Raw genomic sequence first — 25832 nt, 5'->3', positions numbered from 1 at the left:
ATCTTTTCATTGTCAAATCGTTGTGAGCCATTCACCCCTTGTCTTTGTATTTTGTAAAGCAATTTATTCGTATTTTTTATTATTAAGTCTGTGCGTTCTTATGTTAATTAAATCCAATATTTGGATTATATATACACGCACATATTCATAATTAATTGCTCATTCAAATCATTCATTATTAAACATTGTATTTATATCATCGCTAAAAGTGTTATGTTGTGAATCCGGAAGTCCCACCCAGTTATCTTGTAACAGGGATTTCGTTTACCAGCCGATTCCTTGTGGACTCTTTACGAACAGTACTTACCACCAAATAAAACATGAAAGTGGTTCCTTTAAATGTCCACGAGAGACTCACTTTGTTCAAAGCTTTGCGTTTTCATCTGGATATTTCTCGACCTCTACGGGGAAAAAAGATTCGTTAACTTTTAGATACCGAAGATGTGTATGACGATGTGTGTGTAGCTTGTGACTTACACCCTCATTGGACAGATGTACGTGACTGGAACAATTGGGGTTTTGAGGCTTGGATCAAAAAAGTGGACAATTGTCATCAAGAGTTATGCTACTCAATTGAAACGTCCAAGGAAAAAAGTCACTTTTAAAACTGTGTTAGTGACAGTGCTAGAAGAACCCGTCACCGAGGGCAACTACTCCCTTCAGGACAGGACTGTTATGGATATTCCCGAAAGAACATTCCGGGAGGACACAAGTGTGACTGTACCCCACGTAGAGACTATAAGAACATTACACACTGTCCGTAGGACACCTTGGTTACCAAAAACATGCTGTACACTGACTTGTTACAATTCCACTTTGACGGTTTTGATGTGTTTTTTATCGTTGTACTTAACCATTTGGCTTTTATGTATTTTTGTCTTTCGTCTTGTTCCATTTTAACTTGCAATAAACGTGTCCTGAAAAAGCATAAAGACTCTTATATTGTCTGTCTTCATATCAAAAGTGACATTCTTTGCACTATGGCTATCTCTGCTGTCTCCGCTCCGTCTTCCTCCACTTTCAAAGTCATCGATGAACACTTAGATCGTACCAGTTCGGAGGCCTTGTATCTTCGCCATCCCATTAACGTGTTAATTGCGGGACCTAGCGGTTCAGGTAAAACCGAATTTATGAAACGTTTGATCGAACATAAACATCATTTGATCGATTGTTCACCTCAACGAATCGTGTGGTGTTACAAAGAGTGGCAATCGGCGTACAGCCTCTTTTTAGAAAGTCAAGGCGATTCCATCGTGTTTGTGGAAGGCATTATTGAAGAAGACGACGGGATCGTGTCTAACCCCAGTCGAACCCATCTGGTCATTTTTGACGACATGTTAGGAGAAGACGAAGAAGAAATTAAACTGTGGTTTACGCGCAAAGGACATCATCGTAATGCCAGTGTCATCTACATTACTCAAAATTTGTTGCAACAAAGTAAAGCCCATCGCACCATCAGTCTAAATCCTCATTATGTGGTCTAGTTTAAAGCAAGTGCAAGTCTTAGCCAAACAGTTAGGAACGCCTTCGCTGACTCATGCTTACGAAATGTCACTCAAACACGCCATTTTACTCGTGGCTTTAAAACCCACCCACCCGCGAATATTTGCGATTTCCTACCCATTTGTTTCACGACTGGTGTCAAGACGGATGGTCTATCCTTTACACGTCCCCGTCGTCGACTTAACAAAAAAAATCTATATAAACCTCGGACACTTTGGGTCTGTCTCACACAGCGTCAACATGACGTCCCTTCAGTCTCATCTTCCCGTCAAATTGATTCGTGCCTTCTACGATATCAGCCGCGAAAAAAATCCACAAATACGAGCTCGTGTCTTATAAGCCAGTCTCAAAGAAGTATTGCGATGGTTTACGGTGAAACCACGTCAATTACTGCAAGGTATTATTCACATTCCTCATGAAACCAAAGTTTTTTTTTATAGAGAAACAAAGTAGTCTTTACGCAACCGGCTGATCCCCGTATCGACACTCAAACCAAAAAGCAAATCATTTTGAAACCTGGAGGGAGCGGTTCTTTAGGAGGTGTCATCATTCCTTCCCTTTTAAAATGGGATCCTAATGCTCCCAAAGTTCTCCCCAAGAAAAAAGCAAATCCCAAAAAAGCCAAACAAAGCCCAAAGAAGAAAAAGATCAACAGTGTCAAGACCAGGTAACAGCCCCAGAAAAAGAAACGTCAACTGAAGAGGAAAAAGAAACGTCACCAGAAAAAGAAAATCCCTCAGAAAATGGCTTCTAACCGCAAGAGAGACACTTCGGCCAGGATGCAACCTTACATTCACAGAACACGACCTGCAGCGACAGTGACCACGCCTCCAGTAGCCTCAGGTTCTTCCACTTATCCGTTGTTGGTGATGCCAGCAAAACCTAATTTGACACCCGTTTTTCCTCAGGTGATGAAACAATGGAAAGCCGCGTCTCCAAAATCTTCTCCTTCAGCGGTGACACCCTCCTCCTCTTTTGCTGCAGTGGCAGCTGCTCACAAAGTACCTGCTCCCAAAATCAAAGTCCAAGAGAGATCGGGCATGTTAAAGAGTTTACTGGATTGGTCCAAGCATGAACTGTCCTGATTTAGTCCTTTGCGAACCCCTCCACGACGCGTCATGCCTGGCATCAAGTTGATACGAGGTTAAGACAATCCGGGCCGACGCGTTCTAGTATAAAATAAGCACGAGACAAAGAATGGGTATCAGTGTTTTTTTGCTCCTGAACACCCAAAGATGTCACCCTCCAGAAGCCATCCCTCTTCTAAACCCAAAGGAAAGAAAATGAAAGGACTGCCTCTTCGTTTAGTTAAACATGGGGACCTGTCCGTCCTGTCCAAAGCTTCTCCAACTATGCGACAAAAAGCTCATTCAAACTGCCTCCAAAGATGTCATCGATACCGTGTGCGAATGTTGTTTGAACGTCTTGAAAGGTACGATACCTTTGTCGAAACACCAGAAACAAATGCTTAGCCAAACATCGTCACGTTCTTCGCCAAATGGTTCAAAAGAAAATCCCTATTCGTCAAAAGAAAAAGATGTTGGTACAACGCTGAGGAATTTTGCTTCTGTTGTTAGGACCCTTGCTGAAAGGAGTATTGGGAACGATGCTGGGAGGACTCGTGGGAGCAAGATAAAAAGGACCAAGAAGATAAAAGGGACATATGGAGTCAGAAAATCTCAGATGTGACCCTTGAAATCGAATGGAAGGACGAAAACTAGCTGTAATGTCTTACAAACGATGGATGGAATACCATCGTTGGCAAGAACAACGGACCCCGCATTGGCCTCCCAATCCGAATTTGACCGAGATGTCTCAGTTACAACACGAATTGCAGTCGTTGATGGATCGCAACGATTTGTCAGAAACAGAAAAATCGGAAAAGTACGACCAACTCTTGCAACGACTGAAACTCTTTCACCAGAAAGCTTTAGACGAAACAGCTCTACCCACTCTTAAAGATTTTAAGGTTTTGATTAAAAGTCCACCACCACCACCCACAGCGGTCAAGACAGACGCAACCGTACGAATGCCTGAGGAAGAAGAGACACGAGAAGTCTTTCAAACACCGTAGCAGCTCCCATTCCTAGTAAGATTTCAGCGTCCTTGTTGAACCCTTTCTCCACACCCCAAAGAGAAGGACTTAAAGCTTGGGTTTAAAAAAATGATGTCCACTCCTCCTTCGACAGAAGTAAAAATGAAAGAAGGGAAACCAGAAGTGAAAAAAGAAAAGAAGACCAAAGCCATTCCAATAACACCACCTCCACCACTACCTTTGATTTCTACTCCTGTGGTACATCGGACACGCAAAACCGTTTGCAAGCCACCATCTCGCCCGATCCAAAGTAGCACTAGCGAAGAGTGAGTGACTTATTACAAAATGGAGAAGGTGTGAGCCAGCATTTACCACGATCCATCCCATCCTGCAGGCTACGGAGGAGTTCACAAATTGTATCGTGCTGCTAAAACCCGTTTGAAAAGTCTCCGTTTACCTCAAGTGCAACGATGGTTACAAGAACAAGCCGACTACACCTTACACAAACCCATTGGACGAAAATTTTCCAGAGGTCGCACCAAAGTGGAGGGCATCGATCATCAATGGCAAGCCGATTTTTAGCTGATGTCTCTCATTTGGCCACCTACAATCCTGGCTACAAAATTTATTTTGTGTCATCGGCGTCTTTTCTAAATTTGCCTGAGTCGTGCCATTGACGTCCAAATAGAGCAGTGAATTAGTGCGAGTCCTCCAACTGGTGTTGAAACAAAGTGGGCGTCACCCTCTTCGATGGCAAACTGACAAAGACACCGAATTTCTGAACCAAGTTTTCCAAAAAAGAATTAAAGAAACGTGACATTCGTTTTTTCACCACCGACAATCCCGAAACCAAAGCCAACATCTTGGGACGTTTTCAACGCACTTTGAAAGAACGCATGTGGAAATATTTTACTCATCAACATACTCTCAAGTTAATCGACGTCTTACCGCACTTGGTCCAAGCATACAACCAATCTTACCATCGAAGCCTTGGACGTGCCCCCCAAGAAGTGAATGCCGACAACGAAGTGCTCGTTTTCGAGCGCCAATTTGGTACGTCCTCGACAGTGGTTGTCCCCAAGAAATGTGGAGTGTTGACAGTAGGAGATTGGGTGCGCATTGGCAAAACCAAACGTACTTTTAAAAAAGGTTACTTAGCCAACTGGACCATCGAATTGTTTCGTGTCACTGGACGAGTGCGTGGCCGTCATCCTACCGTCTACAAAATTGGAAGACATGAACGGGGAAGTGTTAAAAGGAAAGTTTTACTTGCCCGAGTTACAATGTGTCACCAAAAAAGAAGACGACGTGTACGACATCGAAAGCATTCTCGAACGAAGAACCCGTAAAGTGGGAAAACAATGTGTCAAGGAAGTCAAAGTACGTTGGAAAGGATATCCTCCCAGTTTTGATTCTTGAATCGACGCTTCGCAAGTCATCGACTATAAAAGGAAGTGACCATCATACTCTTTCACACAGCCTCAGCTACCGCTACCACTGCAGTGGCCACTCCTTCGGCGAGTTCTTCTCTGCAAGATCTTCAAAAACAACCCTTGTGGGTGTGGTTTGGAGAACGTGTGCCTAAAAGCAAATCGTTTTTTTTTCTGCCAAATCTTTGTGGTGTATTGTGTCATCGGTGCTGCCATTGCCAATTTAAGTTTGCAACAAGGAGACAAACAATTGTGGACTATTTTACTGAGCAGTTGCATCGGTTACGTTCTTCCCAATCCTTCTCTGAAATACTCCTCGAACGGGAACAACGGGAGCATTGTGCTCAACGTCAGTCGCCACCTCAACAACAACAACAACAACATTTTGGACGGAGATACTCCTCTGGCTTCCAGTGACCCCTCGGACAGCCGCAGAACTCTGGAATTATGAACAACAACAATCAATTTTATTTAACCTTACCCAGTGACAGTTCCATGTAGGTGTTTCCCAATAACACTTTGTGTTGTTACACGGCCAAATTACCTCAGGCCATCCAATTAGATCACGAAGCCCATTGGGAAGTGGCTTTGGTGGAAATGCACAAGTCTTGCATATCCTTCCAAATCAAATTTTTTATGGTCGAAGTTCATGACGACCAAATGCAAAATTATTTAGATACCAATGTAAAATATGAGAATAAAAAACATAACTTACAAACTCAAAAGTGGATCTATAACTTGATAATTCCCCCTGGCTATTATTTTAGTGGTCAACATTTGGTGAGCACCATTACTACCAGGTTTAATGTCGTGTTTCTTAAAGCTTTGGAGAGCGTCAGAAAAAGTGTCACCATTGAGTACCATAAAGTAGCTCGTCGCCTACTGATGAAATTTCCGGAGGGTAAAGTGTTGTCCATTTTATTTTGTCCTGAACTGTTTGACATTTTGGGTGGGGATATGGAGATGAGGATGACAATGATCAAGAAAAACGAATCACCAGTCATCTCCGACAACAATTCTTTTACCAAGTTATTTCGTTCCCCAGTAGAAATGAACCAACGACTGAATTAGATATTTGTGCACTCCAATGTGGTGGAATATAACGTGGAGGGACACACCTCCGTACCGTTACTACGTGTCCTTCCTTTCAAAGTGGACTCTGCCACGAACGCTGACGAGGAAGGTGGAAACACCTATCAAGTTCACGGCGAATTTGTACATCCTCACTATTTACCCGTTAGTAAGTCGTATTTCGACACTGTCAACATTGCTATAAAAGGAGATCTGGGACAAAATATTTCATTCACCACAGGGAAAGTCACGGTGAAACTCCATTTTCGAAAACGATTCTCTAACGACTCGTAAGTCATGTATCCAGTGTACGGAGGCATCGATCGACAGCGAGGACGTAGTTTAAGAGATATGTTGAAATCGGCCTTTCGTTCAGTGGCCCCGGTGTTGAAACCAATGTGACACGAGGATTGCATGCCTTGAAAGATACTGCACTGACGCAAGGTAAAGAATTTCTCCAAAATGTCATTTTTGACAAACAAAACCCTAAAGAAGCTTTCTTGAGAGCAGGCAAAAATGTCTTGTTGCAAACGGGCAAAGACATTTTGGGCCGATGAGAAACGCCCAAACGCCTATCGATGCCCTCTGCACTGCTGAGTCAGTCATTCCTGCTTCCCTGACACCACAGCAAGGACAAAGCAAAAAGAGACGACGAAGCAAACACCCTATCAGAAGCTTTCATACTCCTAGATCTAGAAAGACTAAGAAAAGAAGAACCGTCCGAGACTTAGACGTTTTTATTATTAAATCATAGATAAAAAAAAGTGATGCACTGAGAGTCTTGCGCCTGTTCCAAGTCGGAACTGGATCTGTTTATCATGCCACCCACCATGATGACGATGCAAGAATCCCATTGGGTCGAATTTCATCCCGGCTCCTCTTTGACGGATTCCGCTCCCATTTAGAATTAAATCAAATGACACCCCGAAGGTTACATCGATCTGAACAGCAGTTACTTGTACCTGAAGGTCACAGTTCTAGATAAGGATAGAGATGCTATAGACGGCGATGAGAAAGTAGCTCCCGTCAACAAATCATGCATTCCCTGTTCAGCGAAGTGGTTGTGTACTTGAATAACAAACTGGTCAGTAGCAGTATGGACACTTATACTTACTGAGCGTACCTGGAAAATCTCTTGACGTACGGAACAGAAGCCAAGAACACCCATCATGCTGCTTGTGTGGTATGGAAACCTGACACAGCAGGCAAATTCAATATCATCGATTTGGTTACAAAAGAGCAGCCAGACAAAAATGTGGGATTCGACGATCGAAGAAACAAAATCAAAGGAGTCAATAAAAAATTAGAATTGATGGATCGATTGCATTTGGACATGTGGTTGCAAGAGAAGTATTTACTAAACTGTGTGGATGTCCGCCTGAGACTGAATCGAAGCAGTGCCGCTTTCCATTTGATGGCTGATACTGCTGCTACTACTAGTGGCAATCCCAAAACCATCATCAAGAAGTAAGACTCTGCATGCGACACGTGGAACTGTTACCTAATGTGGGCAACGACATCAGTCATACTTTGAGCCGAACGACTGCCAAGTATCCGATATGACGCGTGGAAGTGAAAACTTTCACCATTCCCACTTGATAGCGATCCTTGATCGAAGATCATCTGTTTCAAGGACAGTCACCCAAACGTTTAATCGTTGGCATCGTCAAAAATACAGCCTTCAACGGAGTCTACATTTAAAATCATTTCGAGTTTAAGGATTGCAAAGTGTCCAAATCGAAGTCAGTCAAGATGGCAAAACCTTATGTATCAGACCTTGCGAACGTGACTTTACCCAGAATAATTACTTGAGGTCGTACTTGTCACTGTACGAAACTACCGGACAGTTAGAAACCAACACCAGTCACGGCATTACGTACGAAGTTTATGCAGGAGGCTATGCTTTGTGGGCTTTTGATTTCACTCCAGACCGAGGCAGCGACGAGGGACATTTTCACCCTATAAAATCAGGACAGATTCGTGTGGAACTTCAGTTTGCAGATGCTATAAATGAGACAGTGAACGTCATCTTGTATGCCGAATTCGATAATACCATAGAAATCAACAGTTTGAGAGAAGTCATTCTAGACTATTAGAAACTATGGAAGACTGTAATCCCTCTTTTAATAGTGGAAAATCTATGGAAATGGAATGGGAGGATACCGTGGAAGAAGAACCCCAAGACAAAGACGAAAAGGACATAGTCATGAAGTCCAGATGGCCAGAACAATAACAACATTTAGTCTCCTGTTTTGCCAAACGCCTGGCAGAACAAATTACGGAATTGATCAAGAAAGATTGCTATTGGTGTCAAAACGATCATCCCAATCAAATTCAACACGATAAATGTTTGATGCTAAGTCAAGAAGAAAACTTGGACGAGTATCTGGACGAAGCTTGGAGTCTCATCTCAAAAGAAGTGGAATAAAGACTTGCGTGATCATTCCTTTCCTCCATTGATGACTCTAGAGATCCATCACATACAAGCTCTCTTGGCTCAGAATGCAGAGACGAAGCGAAGAAACGGATACTCGTCAGAGATTTTCAAACAAAAAGTCAGGATTGAACTGATCACTTATCATTACCTGTGAAGAAAAAATAACGAGAAAAAAAACAACAAAAATAGATACCTGGGAACTTTATTACCTTTTGAACCACAGTTCGTACACTGCTTCTTGGAATCATATCGTGTGTTCAAAAGATGAACTGCCCCATCGCAAACCTCAAGACCATCAAGCTTATGTCATCAACACGGACGACAGTCATCTCCCAGGAACCCACTGGGTAGCCGTCTGCTTTCCCCGTGATGGTTATGTGGAGTATTTTGATTCGTATGGATTGCCCCCCCCCCCCCATTGGAAGACGATATCATTGACTTTATGAGAAGAAATGCTCAGACAACAAGATTCAAAAATGTGAAATTAAAGGCACATATTCCATGGTGTGTGAACAATATTGTGTTTATTTTCTTCATCAACGTAGTCCTGGATATTCTTTAGAACATTTATGAACTATTTTGATCGTCACTCGCGTTTCTTTAATTCTTTTTGGAAAGTTTGGTTCAGAAATTCGGTGCCTTTGTCGGTTTGCCACCGAAAAGGGTGCCGAGCGCTTTGTTGGAGGGCTCGTACTAACTCACTGCGCGATTTGGAAGTCAATGGCACGACCCAGGCAAAATTGGAAAAGACGTCGACGACACAAAACAAATATTTGTCGCCACGATTGTAGGTGGTCAAATGAGACATAGGCTAAATCGGCTTGCCATTGATGATCGATGCCCTCCACTCAAGTGCGACTTCTGGAAAAGTTTCGTCGAATGGGTTTATGTAAAGTGTACGTGCCTTGTTCTTAGAACCATCGTTGCACTTGAGGTAAATGGAGACTTTTCAGTCGAGTTTTGGCAGCACGATACAATTTCGGAACTCCTCCGTAACCTGTACGATGGGATGGATCGTAGTAAATGCTGGCTAACACCTTCGCCATTTTGTAAAAAGCCACTCACTCATCGCTAGTGCTACTTTGGACAGGGTGCAATGGTGGCTTGGAAACGAATTTACGTGTCCGATGTGCCACGGGAGTAGAAGTCGAAGGTAGTGGTGGAGGTGGTAATGGAATGGCATCTTCTTTTCTCTTTTTACTTCTGGTTTCCCTTCTTTCTTTTTCACTTCTGTCGAAGGAGGAGTGGACATCATCGTTTTACCCCAAGCTTTAAGTTCTTCTCGTTGGGGTGTGGGGGAAGTGGTCAACAAAGACGTTGAAATCTTACCAGGAATGGGACCTGCTACGGTGTTTGAAAGACTTTTCGTACCTCTTCTTCCTCAGGCATTCGTGGGGTTTTGTCTGTCTTGGCCGCTGTGGATGGTGGTGGTAGTGGTTGTGGTGGACTTTTAATCAAAACCTTAAAATCTTTAAGAGTGGGTAGAGCTGTTTCGTCTAAAGCTTTCTGGTGAAAGAGTTTCATTCGTTGCAAGAGTTGGTCGTACTTTTCCGATTTTTCTGTTTCTAACAAATCGTTGCGATCCATCAACGACTGCAATTCGTGTTGTAACTGAGACATCTCGGTCAAATTCGGATTGGGAGGCCAATGCGGGTCCGTTGTTCTTGCCAACGATGGCATTCCATCCATCGTTTGTAAGGCGCTAAAGCTAGTTTTCGTCCTTCCATACAGATTTCATGGGTCCCGTCTGAGATTTTTGGACTCCGTATGTCCCTTTTATCTTGCTCCTACGAGTCCTCCCAGCATCGTTCCCAATACTCCTTTCATCAAGGATCCTAATAACAGAGGCAAAATTCCTCAGCGTTGTACCAACATCTTCTTTTGACGAATAGGGATTTTCTTTTGAGCTATTTAGCGAAGAACGTGACGCTGTTTGGCTAAGCATTTTTTTCTGGTGTTTAGACAAAGGTATCGTGCCTTTCAAGACGTTCAAACAACATTCGCACACGGTATCGATGACATCTTTGGAGGCGGTTTTAATGAGTTTTTTTCGCCTCAGGATTTTTGTATACTAGAACACATTGCCACTGATTGTCTTTACCTCGTATCAACTTGATGACAGGCATCACGCGTCGTGGAGGGGTTCGCAACGGACTAAATCGGGACAGTTCTTGCATGGACAAATCCAGTAAACTCTGTAACATCCCGATCTCTCTTGGACTTTGATTTTGGTAGCAGGCACTTTGTGAGCAGCTGACACTGCAGCTAAAGCGGAGGAGAGTGTCACCGCTGAAGGAGAAGTTCTTGGAGGTGTGGGTTTCCATTGTTTCATCACCTGAGAAAGAACGGGTGTCAAATTGGATTTTATATGCATCCCCATCAACGTAGAAGCGGAAAAACATGAGGATACTAGAGACGCGGTCACGTCGCTGCAAGTAGTGGTTTGCAAATTTAAGGTTGCGTCCTGGTTGAAGTATCTCTCTTGTGGGTAGAAGTTGTTTTCTGAGGGCTCTTCTTTTTCCGGGGACTTTTCTTTATCTTTTTGTGTGGGATTTTCTTTTTTGGGGTTTGTGACCTGGTCTTGACACTGTTGCTCTTTTTCTTCTTTGGGCTTCGTTTGGCTTTTTTGGGAGTGGCTTTTTTCTTGGGGAGAAATTTGGGAGCATTAGGATCCCATTTTTAAGAGGGAGCGAATGATGACTCCTCCTAGAGAACCGCTCCCTCCAGGGTTGAAAATAATTTGCTTTCTGGTTTGAGTGTCGATGCGATGATCGGCCAGTTGTGTCAAGGCTACTTTGTTTCTGTCAACAAAAGCGTTTGACTTGATAAGGAATGTGAATAATGCCTTGCAGTAATTGACGTGGTTTCACCGTAAACCATCGGAAGACTTGTTTGAGACTGGCTTCTAATACACGAGCACGTATTTGTGGATCTTTATCGCGACTGATACACGAATCAATTTGACGGGAAGATGAGACTGAAGGGACGTCATGTTGTTGTGTGAGACAAACCCAAAGTGTACGAGTTTTTTATAGATTTTTTTGTTAAGTCGACGACGGGGACGTGTAAACGATAGTCCATCCGTCTTGACACCAGTCGTGAAACAAATGGTTACGAAATCGCAAATAATCGGGGGGTGGGGTGGATTTTAAATCCACGAGTAAATAGGCGTGTGGGGTTTGAGTGGCATCGTCGTACGCAAGCCAAGGCGTTCCTGACTGTTTGTCTAAGACTTGCACTTGCGATTTATCTCTCAATTGTGACTGAATTTTGTGACTGAATTTTGTAACGCATGTTTGGATTGGTGTTTCGATCCGCCATTTTCCTATAAGTAACCGGAGTTCACCGCTTTCCCTTCACCTGTTCTCGTCACAAGATGTGGACATACGTAGAATCATCTACTCTCGTATCGTCAATGCTGTTCCGTACGGACTTACCCATCTATGTGAAATCATCATGGACAATTATCCGGATCACGGATACGAGTGTTTGGAAAAGAAGAATTCATGTGGAGAGACAAGGCTGTTTGAAGAGAGTTCTCATTTACGGACCAGAAGTCACAAGAAGTTTGAGGAAAAGAAGAAGACCTATGTATTGCTCTTTAAGTTAATGGAATGATGTTAACAAAAAACCAAAGGTCCTTTTCAGGGCCACTCATATGCCTCGATAAGATTTGCTTATTTGCCTAATTTTTTTTTAGGTAGGTTGTATAGTTCTTTGTGTTTGTATGCTGTATGTTATAGATATGCCTCGAAAAGATTTGCTTTCTTGCTTTAAATGTGTTTAGTTAGTTGTACAGTTGTTTGTATAATGTCTTTTGTCTGTGTTATCTCTGTGTCTGTCCCGCCAAGCATTCTAGGTTTCCTCCCCGCTCTTTGGCCCGATTGAGGTCAGCCCCTTGCAACACTGTTACCAATCTTCAGTACCGTTACGTCACCTTACATTTTGCATGTCTATTGTCTCTATACAATAACTTCACTTTTTCTTGTCCGTAAATATCCCCAATATTCACCATGTTAAATTCCCCTTGTCTGTAAACGTGGCCGGGGGTGGTGGGTGGTATGAAAAACCATGTCCGTAACCGTGCCAACGACCTTTTGCTTCACATTTTTGTATCCACGCGCGGATTCGGCGGATGCTTTTTTATATTTCCACCAACACTGTCTGGAAATCCATGGAAATCGGTTGTGGTAATCGTTTTATCATCGATGCCTTCCGAATATAGTTTACTAATTGTGTTGAGACTGCTGTGTCACCGCGAGAATTTCTGAATAGACTCGTAGTCATTTGTGCAGCATAAAGAAATTATTTTGCCGGCACCGCTAGCAACACAGGTTGCTATCGATTTAGCCCCGACTGCAAATCCAATTCAATTACCTATAATAGTTGCCGTGTTTGCAATTCCCGCCATGCTAGAGCCAACGGAGTTCATCAGGCTGACTTAATCTTCCCCACACATAATCGAGTAAGAGCGCAGTAAGCATCTCTGATAGTATCAGCAGCTACAAAGAAACCGAACCATTCACGTACAAGATTCAACGGGTGTCGCAGAATCGTTCAATTGTACATATGCAACTGGATGGCTAACATGGCCTATTATTCTGCTGGGGGACCAGTGCAAAAAATGTATCGGAGATATTGCTGCGTTGTACGGGTTCATCGTAGATATGTCATAGGACATCTCGAACAGTCCAACGTGGACTGATTAAATCGTAACTTGCGGAACAATTACTAGGGCAAAAGTACGCATATGAATTGTTGATTCACGATCACTCTCAAAAATGGGTGTTGCGACCTTGATCGGTGATGGCAACGTTGAACAATAGAATTACACGTACGATCGGGTTCACACCCGCTCTCGCGGGTCAGTAGAAAACATTCGCGGTCACACAAAGCTTTTTACTTCCGCAGGTATCATCGCTGAACTTGGTCGAGGACAATATGATTTGGTACCTGCATGCAACGGGGAAGCTGGGGGTGGACAACGTCGTGCTATTGATAGGTTAAATTCCGTTGATGTATTTACAATCTCGGACCTGATTGCTATTACGGGATAACCAACGCTATATCATCTGGTGATATTACACAAACAAGCGGTAAAGCCGCCGAATAGATCATATGTGCTTGAAAAATTACAAGTCATTCCCGCGAATATGGAACTACCGCAAAGATCTATTTTCGAATCTGCACGTGCTCGTATGCGTAAGTAGTGATTCCGTCTGGGAAAATCCACCGCTTATTGTCCAACGGGGACAGCCTCACATTGCTGCAACAATACACACCCGCGCATTCCTCTTGAACTTCTCCGCGACTTTCTTGCTAAAGCTACTAAACAGCGGATGGTCTTCCCGATGAATTCGTGACACACGCATCCGTACCGAAAACATAACTGCAGTTTTCGTGCATGAGCCACACATTTCAGTTCCCGGCGCAGGTGCTTGACAAGCTTTGTACATTCGGTGAAATAGCAACCGGAATAGTCCACGAGCGCCCACCGGCACGGGGGCAAACAACTCTCAGGGCACCAACAGTGTTTCCAGGGCCAGTGAATAATCAATGTGAAACTCGCCCGGCTACTCGAGGTCGACTTCCAAAAAGTATCCATGGTCATTGTTGCTGTCATACTGGCGTTTTCGTTTGTATATGCTTACACCGAAATTCCCCTCCGGGCATCGGCTGCATCTTCCTCCACTCATACAGATTGTTTCCGTCCACGTATATGATGTAACTGTTTGGAAAGGCAGAGTCGTATGCATCCACGAGCGGCTTTTTCGCGTGAGCGAAATGGTTACTCATCATGGAAATCCCGCAGCGGATACCATGTTCGGCGAGCAAATGTTGATACGATGTCAGTGAGCAGTTCCAACTCGACGCAGGTTTTCGATAACAGCGCATCCCAAGTCATTCCCGATGATGATAAATAGTGCCTGGGTTTATGCTTGTAAACACGCATGGCAGTTTCGTGAAAAGCCACCACCCCCCAACAAAAACAAAAACATTCGCGATCAGCACAAATACACGGTAGTCACCGAGATTTCAACAACAAATGCGGACCAGACATTGTTCGCGTGTGTATAGTCGTCCACGAAAATTCCTTTAAGGGGCAGCGATTAATGGAAATCCTCAATCGGTGGTAGTTGAGTTTCAGATCACTTTTTCCAATCGCTCATGACTTTGCACAGGTTGATTCTTGTGCGGTTGAGTAAGCTGAAATTTTAAAGTTCAGCGTCACCCATATTGACAAGTGATTGTAAAACGATCGTTGCCTCCCTGGGAAAGGTTGCTGATGAGTTTACGCAGGCTAGAATTTAGAAACTGCTAAGTCAATACATTGCAGCTGGAACGTCGCATAATTTTCAGTGTTAACACTCACTGCTGCGTTTGATGCCGATGCAATTCCTTGGAATTTTTAAATGTAACTGCTCTGCTGTTGCACAAAGCTGTCTCACTGTTGGACGCATCTCATCCGGAAGAAGTCCTAAAAGTGCAAGGATATCTGCTGTTGCTGCAACTTCTGGTAATCTTATTCCATGATCTAGTGCAAACCGTTTCACGGCAGACAAGCTCTGAAAATAAATGCTATGTCTAATTGCTTATTTGTCCAATACAGTTTTGTAATATCATTTTTACTTTTCAGAAACTGCACTCGCTTCAGTCATGGATACTAATTCATTGATTTCATGGTCCTTTTCAAGGGGCGAGTAGTCTAAAGCTCTCACTGGATCACTGCCATTTCACTTGTCTGCGTGGGTTCGTCTCTCGGTTTCAGCCAAGGTAGGTATGTGAGAAAGCTTGCCAGTAGCTTCTTGTGGGTCTGTGGTTCTTTTTGGAGTTTTCCTGAATTTCTTCTTCCACCATTTATACTGGCCGCCATGTATAGCCAATCTTGTGCTGAAAGATGGCATTAAACCCTACAACAACAACAACAAAAGTCGTTGTCCTTTTTGTCAACGATATCTAGGATATTTACTATTTGCGTTCACAAGTCCTTGCCGACGCGCGCCTTACTGATCGCCTACAGATCCACATGGTCAGCATAGCTGATTACGCAATATGTAAAATCTGTGGCATGGTCTAGTTTCTTTGATAAGGCAGGTGTAATTAACAGTATTCATAATGTCATGTTCTGCAGCAAAGTTAATACTTTCCATTGTATACACCTTTGCGTTTATTACATCCCAATGACATTAAGCTTTATAAACACGAGGAAGTTTTAAATCTCTAATTGAAATCCTGGCCGACTCATTGCTTTTGTATGTATTGCATTTTTCTAATTTCCTATTTTACATGAGCAGTATAGGTTTTAGTAAACACTTCATAATCTAGACAATAATACTCAATTTTTTGGCTGCAAATTATTTACCTTGTTCAACCAAAGATGGCAACTTTTAATGTCACTAAACAGATTCTTCTTCCTGATCCCAGCCAAAGGTTTGGGGTAGAATGCATGGGTACGAATGCATACAGAGTTTCAGTGAGGTTGTTTTTAAACTATATGGGCAGAGTTCATCAAGGTTAAGTTTCTAAACCTTGTGGGCAGAATTTCATCGAGGTAAAGTTTCTGAACTATGTGGATTTCAATATTTTTAAACCATCTCAGTGCAAGTCCAAACCTGTAAATGAAAATAACCCAGCAGTCATTGGGAGTAAATGGTTTAGACCCAGACTGTAAATAAAATCTCAAACTGAAATTTACCAACTACTCCACAATCCTTACTTTGATCGCAGGTTCCAACATGTTGCAATTTCTGACTGCCCATCAAAGGCTTGAAATTTCCTTCACTGATGATGCTGTTGAAACAGCCATAAAAAGAAACATGGGGCCCTGAGTGGCCGAGTGGTCTAAAGCACTCACCATTAACAGATCACTGCCATCTCACCTCCTGTTTGCATGTTTTCGAGTCTTGGGTTCAGCCAATGTGGGTATGTGAGAAAGCTTGCTGTGGGTTGGTGGTTCCTTCCGGTTTTCCCGGGTTCTTCCTCCATCATTAATACTGGCTGTCATGTATAGCTTATCCTGTGCTGAAAGATGGAGTTGAATCCTACAACAAGAAACCTACACTTCTCTATTTGCTAAATATATTTGAAGAAAAATAAACCCAGCTTTAAATTCTCGTAATTTTCAATTAAGTTATTTTCATTGTCATAACTTCAAGTTAATTTTATTGTGATTATGTCCAAACTGGTGATCACTCTGTTTCTGTATTAGGAATCACTATTAACACACAGCTTCATACTTCAAGGAGATGCATTACTTTGAAATCCAATACCTGCATTACATGACAATGATGGGCTTATACAACAAAACCAGCATTACAGTTGGCATGTCTTTATTGTAACAAAATATATATACTTTTATCCTTGAATATAATATACGAATATGCAAATTTTCAAAACAACCATATTTTAGAACTATAATCAAAACCCTCATCAGAGAACCCTGCTCGAAGCAACATGTATTTACAAATTTTCACAAAATCCACTTTCATCTAGGGGTATAAATCGAATGCTGCTGATATGAATAAACTTCTATCAGTTAAGTAACAATATTTAATATTCAACAACTATGTGATTTGTGTTCCATCTAATCTGCTTATGAATCCATGAGATTTGTCTTCTTTGCCCCAAATAGTTTAAAATTTGTGATAAAAACTTCAAGGTACAGACCTATGGCACTGGCCCATATCAGAAAATGTAACCTCGAATCATCTGATACATATAGATGTCTTTAAAACACTGGACACATGTAATAAAAATGTTAGTTTTGCCAATGACAGATATTTCACTAAAAGCTGACATTAAGTATCACAAACAAATACTCGAACAGTGGAAAAATGTGAAAATATGCAAAAGATCACTTCCCAATCTAAATACATGTACTAACATTGCAAATGAGGATGATAGCAAATCTGTACGAACTTTCCAAATATAATATGTCAATATATAATTCTGCAATGAATCAAAATAACTGAATAATCACTATTCCTTAAATTGACTACATGTACTGTCTGAAATATGCATCACTAAATCCAATTTAACAAATTCTGCCAGGTGGGATCTGTTCAGATTATTATTATTCTGACAACAGCCCATTCATGAAACAGCTCAATTTGAACACACTGACTTCCTGAGTGTAAAAAAAGCTAAGCTAAATCAACAAGGATATGAAAAATATTTTCTCCTGTTTACCAATGGCTTATTCAAACAGTTTAGAACCAATTAAGTTTAATGAATTTAGCACAAGTTGTGTTAAACAGATGGTATGTAATTTTAATAGTGAGGAGACAAAAGTGTTCCCCTGGGTTAGGTGAAGGGAATCTAACTCTATTAATGTGTGCGTGTGTATATGTGTGTGCGTGTTACAATTCAGAATAAGATATTAATATAAACTGATTATGTATGAAACCAAAGTATTGGAGATACACAGAGTAAAAGGTTATTATATGAAAGACACACACACACACACACACACACACATATATATATATATATATATATATATATATATATATATATATATATATATATAGCTTTCATACAATACATACATATATAAAATCCTTGTTCTAAATTTTCCCTAAAATCTAGCTTCTGTGCTATTCTGTGCTACAAGTACCATATACACTCATTTATCAGTCAAGCCAAACTGCAAACAGCAACGATCCTGATCTGCTGTCACATAATGCACCTGCAGATCAGTGATCTATGTTGTTTGCTCTACTAACTCTTCCTAAACAACTGCACTGACCCAGATCTTCTGGTGCATTACATGATGGCAGATCTGGTTCTGTGTAGTTTGCAGTTGGACTCGTATGTACAGTAGACAAAATTACTTCATTATGTACAATTTTGTGTCCATTAAAAACTGACAAGATATTGACTGATTAGGAATAAATGTTCATTAGTTTATACCGTACAGATATGAGGAAAAAAGAGGATTTTTATCGATGTTTCAACATAGGAAGGTACATAATTTATGCAGCTCACTTATCCAAAATGCAAATCTAGCAAGTCTGTCAACTGGTTGACCAAGGACATGTATAGCAATGCCAGATTTTTTTGTCTATCTCACAGTAAGTGCATAAAACATATTGAGAAAGAGAGAGGTTACACCCTTATGGTGACTGAACTTGATTAAAAAAAGGATTCTAACTGTATGATGTGGCACTCTTCTACCGATACCAATTTAATTTGATACTGATCTTCAAGAACAAAATTACTGACATTTAAAAATAATTACATTTCATAACACTATTGAGGATGCCACTAGAACAAAATTCTCCATGAGAACAATTGCAGATAAAGAATATAAAAAGTATGGGCAAAACAATCACTTTTTGTCATTATAAAGCTTTCATGATGTAATAAAAAAATATAATGGTTTGTTAAGGACAGTCCTAACAATAAAGTAGAATGAAATCTTTGGAAAATAATCTGACAACTTTAAGCCCTGCTACAATAATAAAGAAGTAACTACGCAGGTCAAAAAACAATCACTTTGGTGTACATTATAGGAGGCATGAGTTGAGAAAAAAACAAGATGGAATGTCTATGTTAGCTGGAAACAAATTCTTAAATTTTAAATTATGTAAATTTAAATAAAGCTGTGTTTTAGCATACTTTCCATATACAAACTATAAAAACTCTGTTCATTATTAATGTGTTTCTTCAATGAGATCATTTAATTCTGTACCATGTATCATGTAGTACAATGCATCACCTACAGCCTTATCTGTGACAACACGTTTTGCTGCATTGATCTTTTTTAAAAACAACCACCAGACCTGTAATATTTTTCTCTATTTTAAAAATGAGTTTGAGATGTTTTTATACAGGTATTAATATTTACTGTGAGGAAAAATACAGCATAAAAACAATTTCATCTATGAATCTGTTGATACAGTTATTTGCCTTGTAAGGCTACATACAAATATCAATGTACATTGTCAAATAATTATGAATCTAATCCTACAGTACAGTAAAACATCAATAATTATCTATATCCAAGTTTATCATGTGAATTAACAGTGCACTCTTTATAAAACTACAGTACTCCATCGTCATAATACTATTCATGGTAGCTACTGGGTAGTCCACATTATAATGAAGTACATGTACATATCATTTTGCTACCACTTAATATGACTTAATGACAAAACTAGCCTTATAATGGGAACTGTTATAATGAAGGACCTTATAGTGAGGGAATTCTGTATTGGTAATCCATACCAACAATTATCAAAAAATGAAATCTGCATCTACCAACAATTCCAGATAAATAATGTCTTGCCATATTTCTGACTTTACCAAATGCTTTGCAAAATGTTAATCAGTGTAATTATTAAAGTCAACATATACAATGGAACCTGTCTTAGTCGACACCTCCATATAAAGAACACCTTTTGATAAGAAAAAGCATTTGAATAATCCCACGTTTGTTTCTGTATTAAGGATAACTGCTTGTTAGGGACATTATTAAAGTCACTGGAATTTCTTTTACTGAAAGGTTTCACTATACAAAGGTTCGAAAGCATAATAAGACAAGCCTCACAACCAGTATTAAAAGCATCATCTTGCAAATATTAAAGCAAATCAAACAGCCTGTGAAAGCTTAATATGGTCCCACTATCACCAAATGGTTATAAAAATATCACAAAAGCTTTTATATATATATATATATATATATATATATATATATATATATATATATATATATATATATATATAGGCATACACACACACAAAATTTAAGTGGAGAAAACGACAAAGTCAGACTGGCCAAATCTATGCAGTTGAAAACAAATGTATGCTAACTTTAAATCCTCCATGAACCAGCTCACTTAAAATGTTCCTGTGGAAGGGTAAATTGATGCCGAGGTATTATTAGTGTAAAAATAAACACTGAAAGAAGATACAAAAATACAACTTATAACAATGCTGTATTTTCTATCCTTCATAGTTGTAATATTATATGCTAACAATATTGTGAGCTACGACCAAAATTTATATTTCATGTGCCTAGGTATACAGGGTGTTCATAATATAATTTTCTCTCCACTGCTTATAAAAGTCTCTACTGTACTTTATGTACACTTTACAATGCCTGATGTCAAATAGGATTCAATTAATTGTACTGAGGGAACGAAACAAAATTAGCTTACAGAATCTGCATACAAAAACAAGTCAACAACTAAGATAAATGTAACATTTTCAAAGTATCCCTAACCAAGTTCAAACAAAATTGTTCTCAAGCATATTTACTGAAAAATTTTGACATCACAGAACAACCATCAACCATACGAAACTAGTTTTGGAACCTGTACTATAATCTCTATGAATGCACAAGTGATAAATGTAAACTGCACATCTCGTGTTGTCATTAGATTACTAGAGTTACTATATAAATAGTCAAACCATATAAGATTGTTCCTTTCAGACAATTTGCAAGTTTTTTTGTCATTTTTTTTGGGGGGGGGGGTTAGTTCTAGAACTTCTTTACAATAGTCTACAACAGAACATATTAAAGGCTTTTCTTCAATAGCCTGCAACTAAAACAAAAGAATAACTTTGTACAATGGTATCATCAACACCATGACAGGCAAGAATTTTAGGCAACAAATGCCAAAAATGTCTCTAATAACCCACAATTTTCAACCAATGAATAAAAAGAAGTAAAAGCTCTTGACCACAATGACAAATAAGGTTCTGGCTTTGGTAAAATGTCATATTTATAATAAACAATACACAGATGAAATTAGTGATTAAATCTTATGATCACTTCTAAATTAGATGGAGATCTATGCAAGGTTGTACACTGAATATACATTAATGTTACATATCAAGCCAGCACTAGTGGAAGGAATAAAACTGGAATATATAAAGGGGTTCAAAAATTAGCAATGCAATATGTAAATAACTAAGTGAGCATCTTTCTCAAGTGCTTGATGGAAATTAAAGGGCAGGTAAAGTTGCACATGAATCTTGGTATGGACATGAAGTACAATGTCTTAAATAAAAAGATACCCATGTGGACCTGCAGTCACTCACCTCAATCTAACTCGTTTTATCTCGCCCTGATAAAAAAAAATGTTGACAATAAAGGCATCATTAATATGCAAGGTCTCTTGCTCATAATCAATGTCATCCATGATCTTCATGATAATAAACCCAACAGATAAAAAAATGTCTTCAACAGTGGTATGAAGCCCAGTCAGATGCACGACAATTTCATTAATATGCATCAATTTCACTCATTATGGAAAAAGCCCAAGATCCTAGAGGCATTTATTCCAAGTTTGATTAAATAAAGATCATAAATATGGTTTCAACAGAGGTAAAATGCGAATTAGATGCAAAACTACCCATTATGATGTGTGAATCTCACTCATCAACAGACCCATCCAAATTCTTAATGATATAAACCAACATTTAAGTTTGATTAGAATCGATCAGAAATATTGCTTCTATAGTGGTACCAAGCTCAGCAAATCAGATGCAATATTAACTTATTAATATGCAAGCATCTCACTCAATATCAAACATGCCCAAGATACTGATAATATAAGCAAATATTCCAAGTGTAATTACACTTAGATCATAAATAACGTCTTCAAAAGGGGTAACATACTCGGCCAATCAGATGCAAGATCAACAAATTAATGTGTGGATCTCATTATCAAACCGACCTGCGATCCTGATGATACAAGTACACATTAAAGTTTATCAAAATTGGATCAGAAATCTTGCTTCCTGAGTAGTAAAAGATCTTGATGCTATAAGCTTACATATGAAGTTTGATCAACCTCAGATTAGAAATATGGCTTCCAGCTGGCGTAACAAGCTCAGCAAATCAGATGCAAGATCATCTCATTAATATATATATCTGTGGATCTTAATCATTACTGATCTCATGCAAGATTTTATTAATATAAGCATACATTGCAAGTTTATCAAAATAGGATCAGAAATATGGTCTCCAGAGAGGTAACAAGCTCACTAATCAGATGCTCGATTAACTCATGTATATGCCTGGATCCCTGCTCATTACTGAGACTATCCAAATTCTTGATGTTATAAACCCATATTACAAGTTTTATCAGAATCAGATAAGAAATATCCTTCAAAAAAGGCAAGAAGTTCAAACAATCAGATGCAAGATCACCTAATTAATATGTATTGATCTTGTTCATTATTGTTCATTATTGAACTCTTCCATCATGATAATGATATAAGCATATATTCCAAGTTTGATCAAAATCAGATCACAATAAAAATGCCTCCAAAGCAGTAACAAGCTCTGTGAATCAGATGCAAGATCACCTAATTAATATGACTGTACTTCACGCATTACAGACCTCTTCCAAGATCGTGAAGAGCTATGCATGTATTCCATGTCTGATCTAAACTGGTTCAGGTCGATAACAAGGTCAGCCAATCAGGTGAAAGATCAGCTTATTAGTATGCATGGCTCTTGCTCATTATTGAACTCATCTGAGATTTTGATTTCATAAATCCATGTTCCAAGATCAAATGAAAATGGATCAGAAATAAGGACTCCAGAGATGTAATCCAGTCAGTCTACAAATGGGCTGTAGTCTTAATATAACACTGTACCTAAAAGATTCTTAAATAAATCTTAAGTGTCTGCACTACTGGTATTGTCCGAAGCTGTTAAAGCCCCAATGCTGCCTTTTACAATAAATTTCACCATTCTTCCAATCTAACTAAAGTATGGAAGGCAGGAAATGATTTGTTCGAGAGGCTATCTGAGATAAACCGCTCTTGAAATAATCAAGATGTTCTGTTTAAATAACATTTAAATATTACGTTTGGAAGCAAGAAGTGACACCCCTTAATTCAGCCAATGAAGTCGCTTGTAATACCTATCTTTTTCCAGAATGCTCCAAAAAGTAGTGATGTGATACAATCGACAAATTCCGTTAGTGATTAATAGAAACATTTGCACATGGCAAACACATTCAATCAAGACTGAACAAAGAGAGGCATGTCCATTTTTTTAAAAAAGTGGATGTGAAAAGAAAAAGTGTGTGTTAAATATAAACAAGATTCTAGTGAACATTGGTGATTAGCTTGGAAATTGGAATATACACTGAAGTACAAATGTTGACTGAAGACAATGTGACATAGCACTGCATCTTATGCTTACAATGGTGATGTCATCTTATCTATTGCTGAAGCTTTCCAATGAAATTGGTTCACCCATGGATGTCACCAATCAACATCAGATTAATTCATACATATGAAAAATGGCTGGGTTTCTTACTTCATGGGAGAAATTACAGGACTCATAAAGTGATAAAACGTCACTATTATCTGGTTTTAATGGAACCCAACAATGTCAGAACCAATATCTTTCAGAATTCAGTATTATTCAGATGATTTGGAATATACAACATTTTTCACGTGAGGGCAGCATTGGGGCATTAAGACAACCTAAATTTTATCAAGTCTATGTTATAGCTATGTCGTGTACACAGACTGAAAAAGTCATCTTAACACTTTTAGCATCATGGCCAACTCCCACAATATAATGAACATTTATGAGCAAATTTCAAGTTGAATAAACAAGGCAAAAAGTTTAACACTCTGAAATGAGCTTCACAACTGTGAGTTTGAATCTTTTCTATGAAATCTATGAATGTAAAGATAAAAAAATCAAAGGATATAGTCTAAACAGATGTTTTTTTTATATAAAATGATCAAAAAATCAAACGGTGCAACCTGGCAGTTCAACCTTTAAGTAGAAAATACACAAGGTCTGATCCACTAGTAAAACAAAGTGGCATATATGCCATTTGTATCTCCATCCAGTCAGCCACAAACATGCCAGCAAACTTTCTGTCAAAGGGCCAAATTATTAGGTTTCTTTGGTCACAACATACTGATGTTTTTCTAACTATAAATCTAATCTACCTCTTTATGCAGTTATGGAGCTCAATTCTGAGAATTTAATTCAATCACTGTAAATTAGAAAGAATTATGTAACAGTGAATCCTGCCTTAGGAGACACCTGCTAATAACACAGACACTGTTTGTGGCTCTATCTTGTTAATTTTCATACTGGGTTTTACCTGCACATGCAGAAGAAAACCTGCCAAAAAAGGACAAAGTTGTATGGTTCTCTGACTGTCCTTTAAAGACAAGTTTCAATTAATTTTGTCTCAGCAAAATGACAATGCTTCAAATTTGATATTACCATATCACATTCAAATATAAAATAGTATATTATCAGCTGATTTAGCTTGAAGTACTATGTATAAAATAATAATAATTAACCTGAAGCACTGTGTTTGAAAATAATTTTTCTTCTTCTGAATTTATTAAAATAATTTGCTTTACCAGTAATTACTTTTCTGAACATTACTGGATACTTTCTTTTGCAACAATATTTTAAAATTTATTTTGAACAATGCAAAATGTATCAAATGCTTATAAACCTGTTAATCATGTAATTGGTAATTATGAATACCAATAAAGCAGAAATGATATGGACCATTGATTGGTAATTACATTTCAAATTACATTATCATGCATTGATCTGTATCTCTCTTACTATTTACATATGTATCTCAATAGTACAAAGTAAAATTGCATTATTTAAATATTTACTTTTCAACATTTTATCCACATTCAAACTAAGGTTTCTATATTTCCATAGCATTGCAGTTTGGGGAAAAAATGTTATCTACAAAAAATGAGTTCTACTATATATATGAATTGGGCTCAACATCATCATCATCATCATCATCATCTCATCACATTTTCTGGAATATTTCATATTTGGATCGGAAATCCATGTTGGACTTTATATCTTTCTTTTTGCGCTGAGCCAGACGTTCTCTCATTTCCTTGGCGGACAGGTTCAAATTAAGACCTCCATTAGTGTCAGGACTGGAAGTGGGGCGTGGGGCTTCCTTAGTAATTGGACTTGTTTTTACAGGCTCCTGAAAATAATAAAGAAATAATCATTAGTTTTTCAAAACAAGGGTTTCATGAAATACCTGGTCTCTTCTGCTAATGTAGTGGACACAAGTCCTGGTAATATCTGCATGGGAAGTTTTATAAAAGCCAGTTTGCCCAAGGCAAGTGAACTCAAAAACTGAATTTGGGAGATCTGAGATTTTGCAAAGTATGACAGCATAATTTTTACAACAGTACAACATTTGATAAAATAAAATGTGAGATTTTTAAGGAATTCATGTTAAATTTATTTCACAAAATAAAGAAGTTCTATTTGCACCTTACAACCATATGATGATAAGTCAAGTCATCAGAATGAGTGTGTAAATAATATATGTAGATAAACCCAAGCTGATGAGAAGAAAATGAAGAGTTA

General features: G+C 39.1%; 1 protein-coding gene across 1 annotated transcript in view; it reads right to left on the bottom strand.

The window, feature by feature from the left end:
• Positions 1–16789: 16789 nt before the first annotated feature.
• LOC149785707 (Na(+)/H(+) exchange regulatory cofactor NHE-RF1-like) overlaps positions 16790–25832 on the bottom strand; it is a 61726-nt gene continuing 52683 nt past the window's right edge. The window contains exon 5 of the mRNA XM_089979574.1: positions 16790–25440. Coding sequence (XP_089835700.1) covers positions 25252–25440 — 189 coding nt within the window. The 3' untranslated portion in view covers positions 16790–25251. The remainder of the gene's footprint in view (positions 25441–25832) is intronic.

This window comes from Sinohyriopsis cumingii, chromosome 13, assembly GCF_028554795.1.
Source record: "Sinohyriopsis cumingii isolate HCF-2022 chromosome 13, ASM2855479v2, whole genome shotgun sequence".
NCBI classification, from domain to species: Eukaryota; Metazoa; Mollusca; class Bivalvia; order Unionida; family Unionidae; genus Sinohyriopsis; species Sinohyriopsis cumingii.
This window is presented reverse-complemented; position numbering and strand designations above follow the sequence as displayed.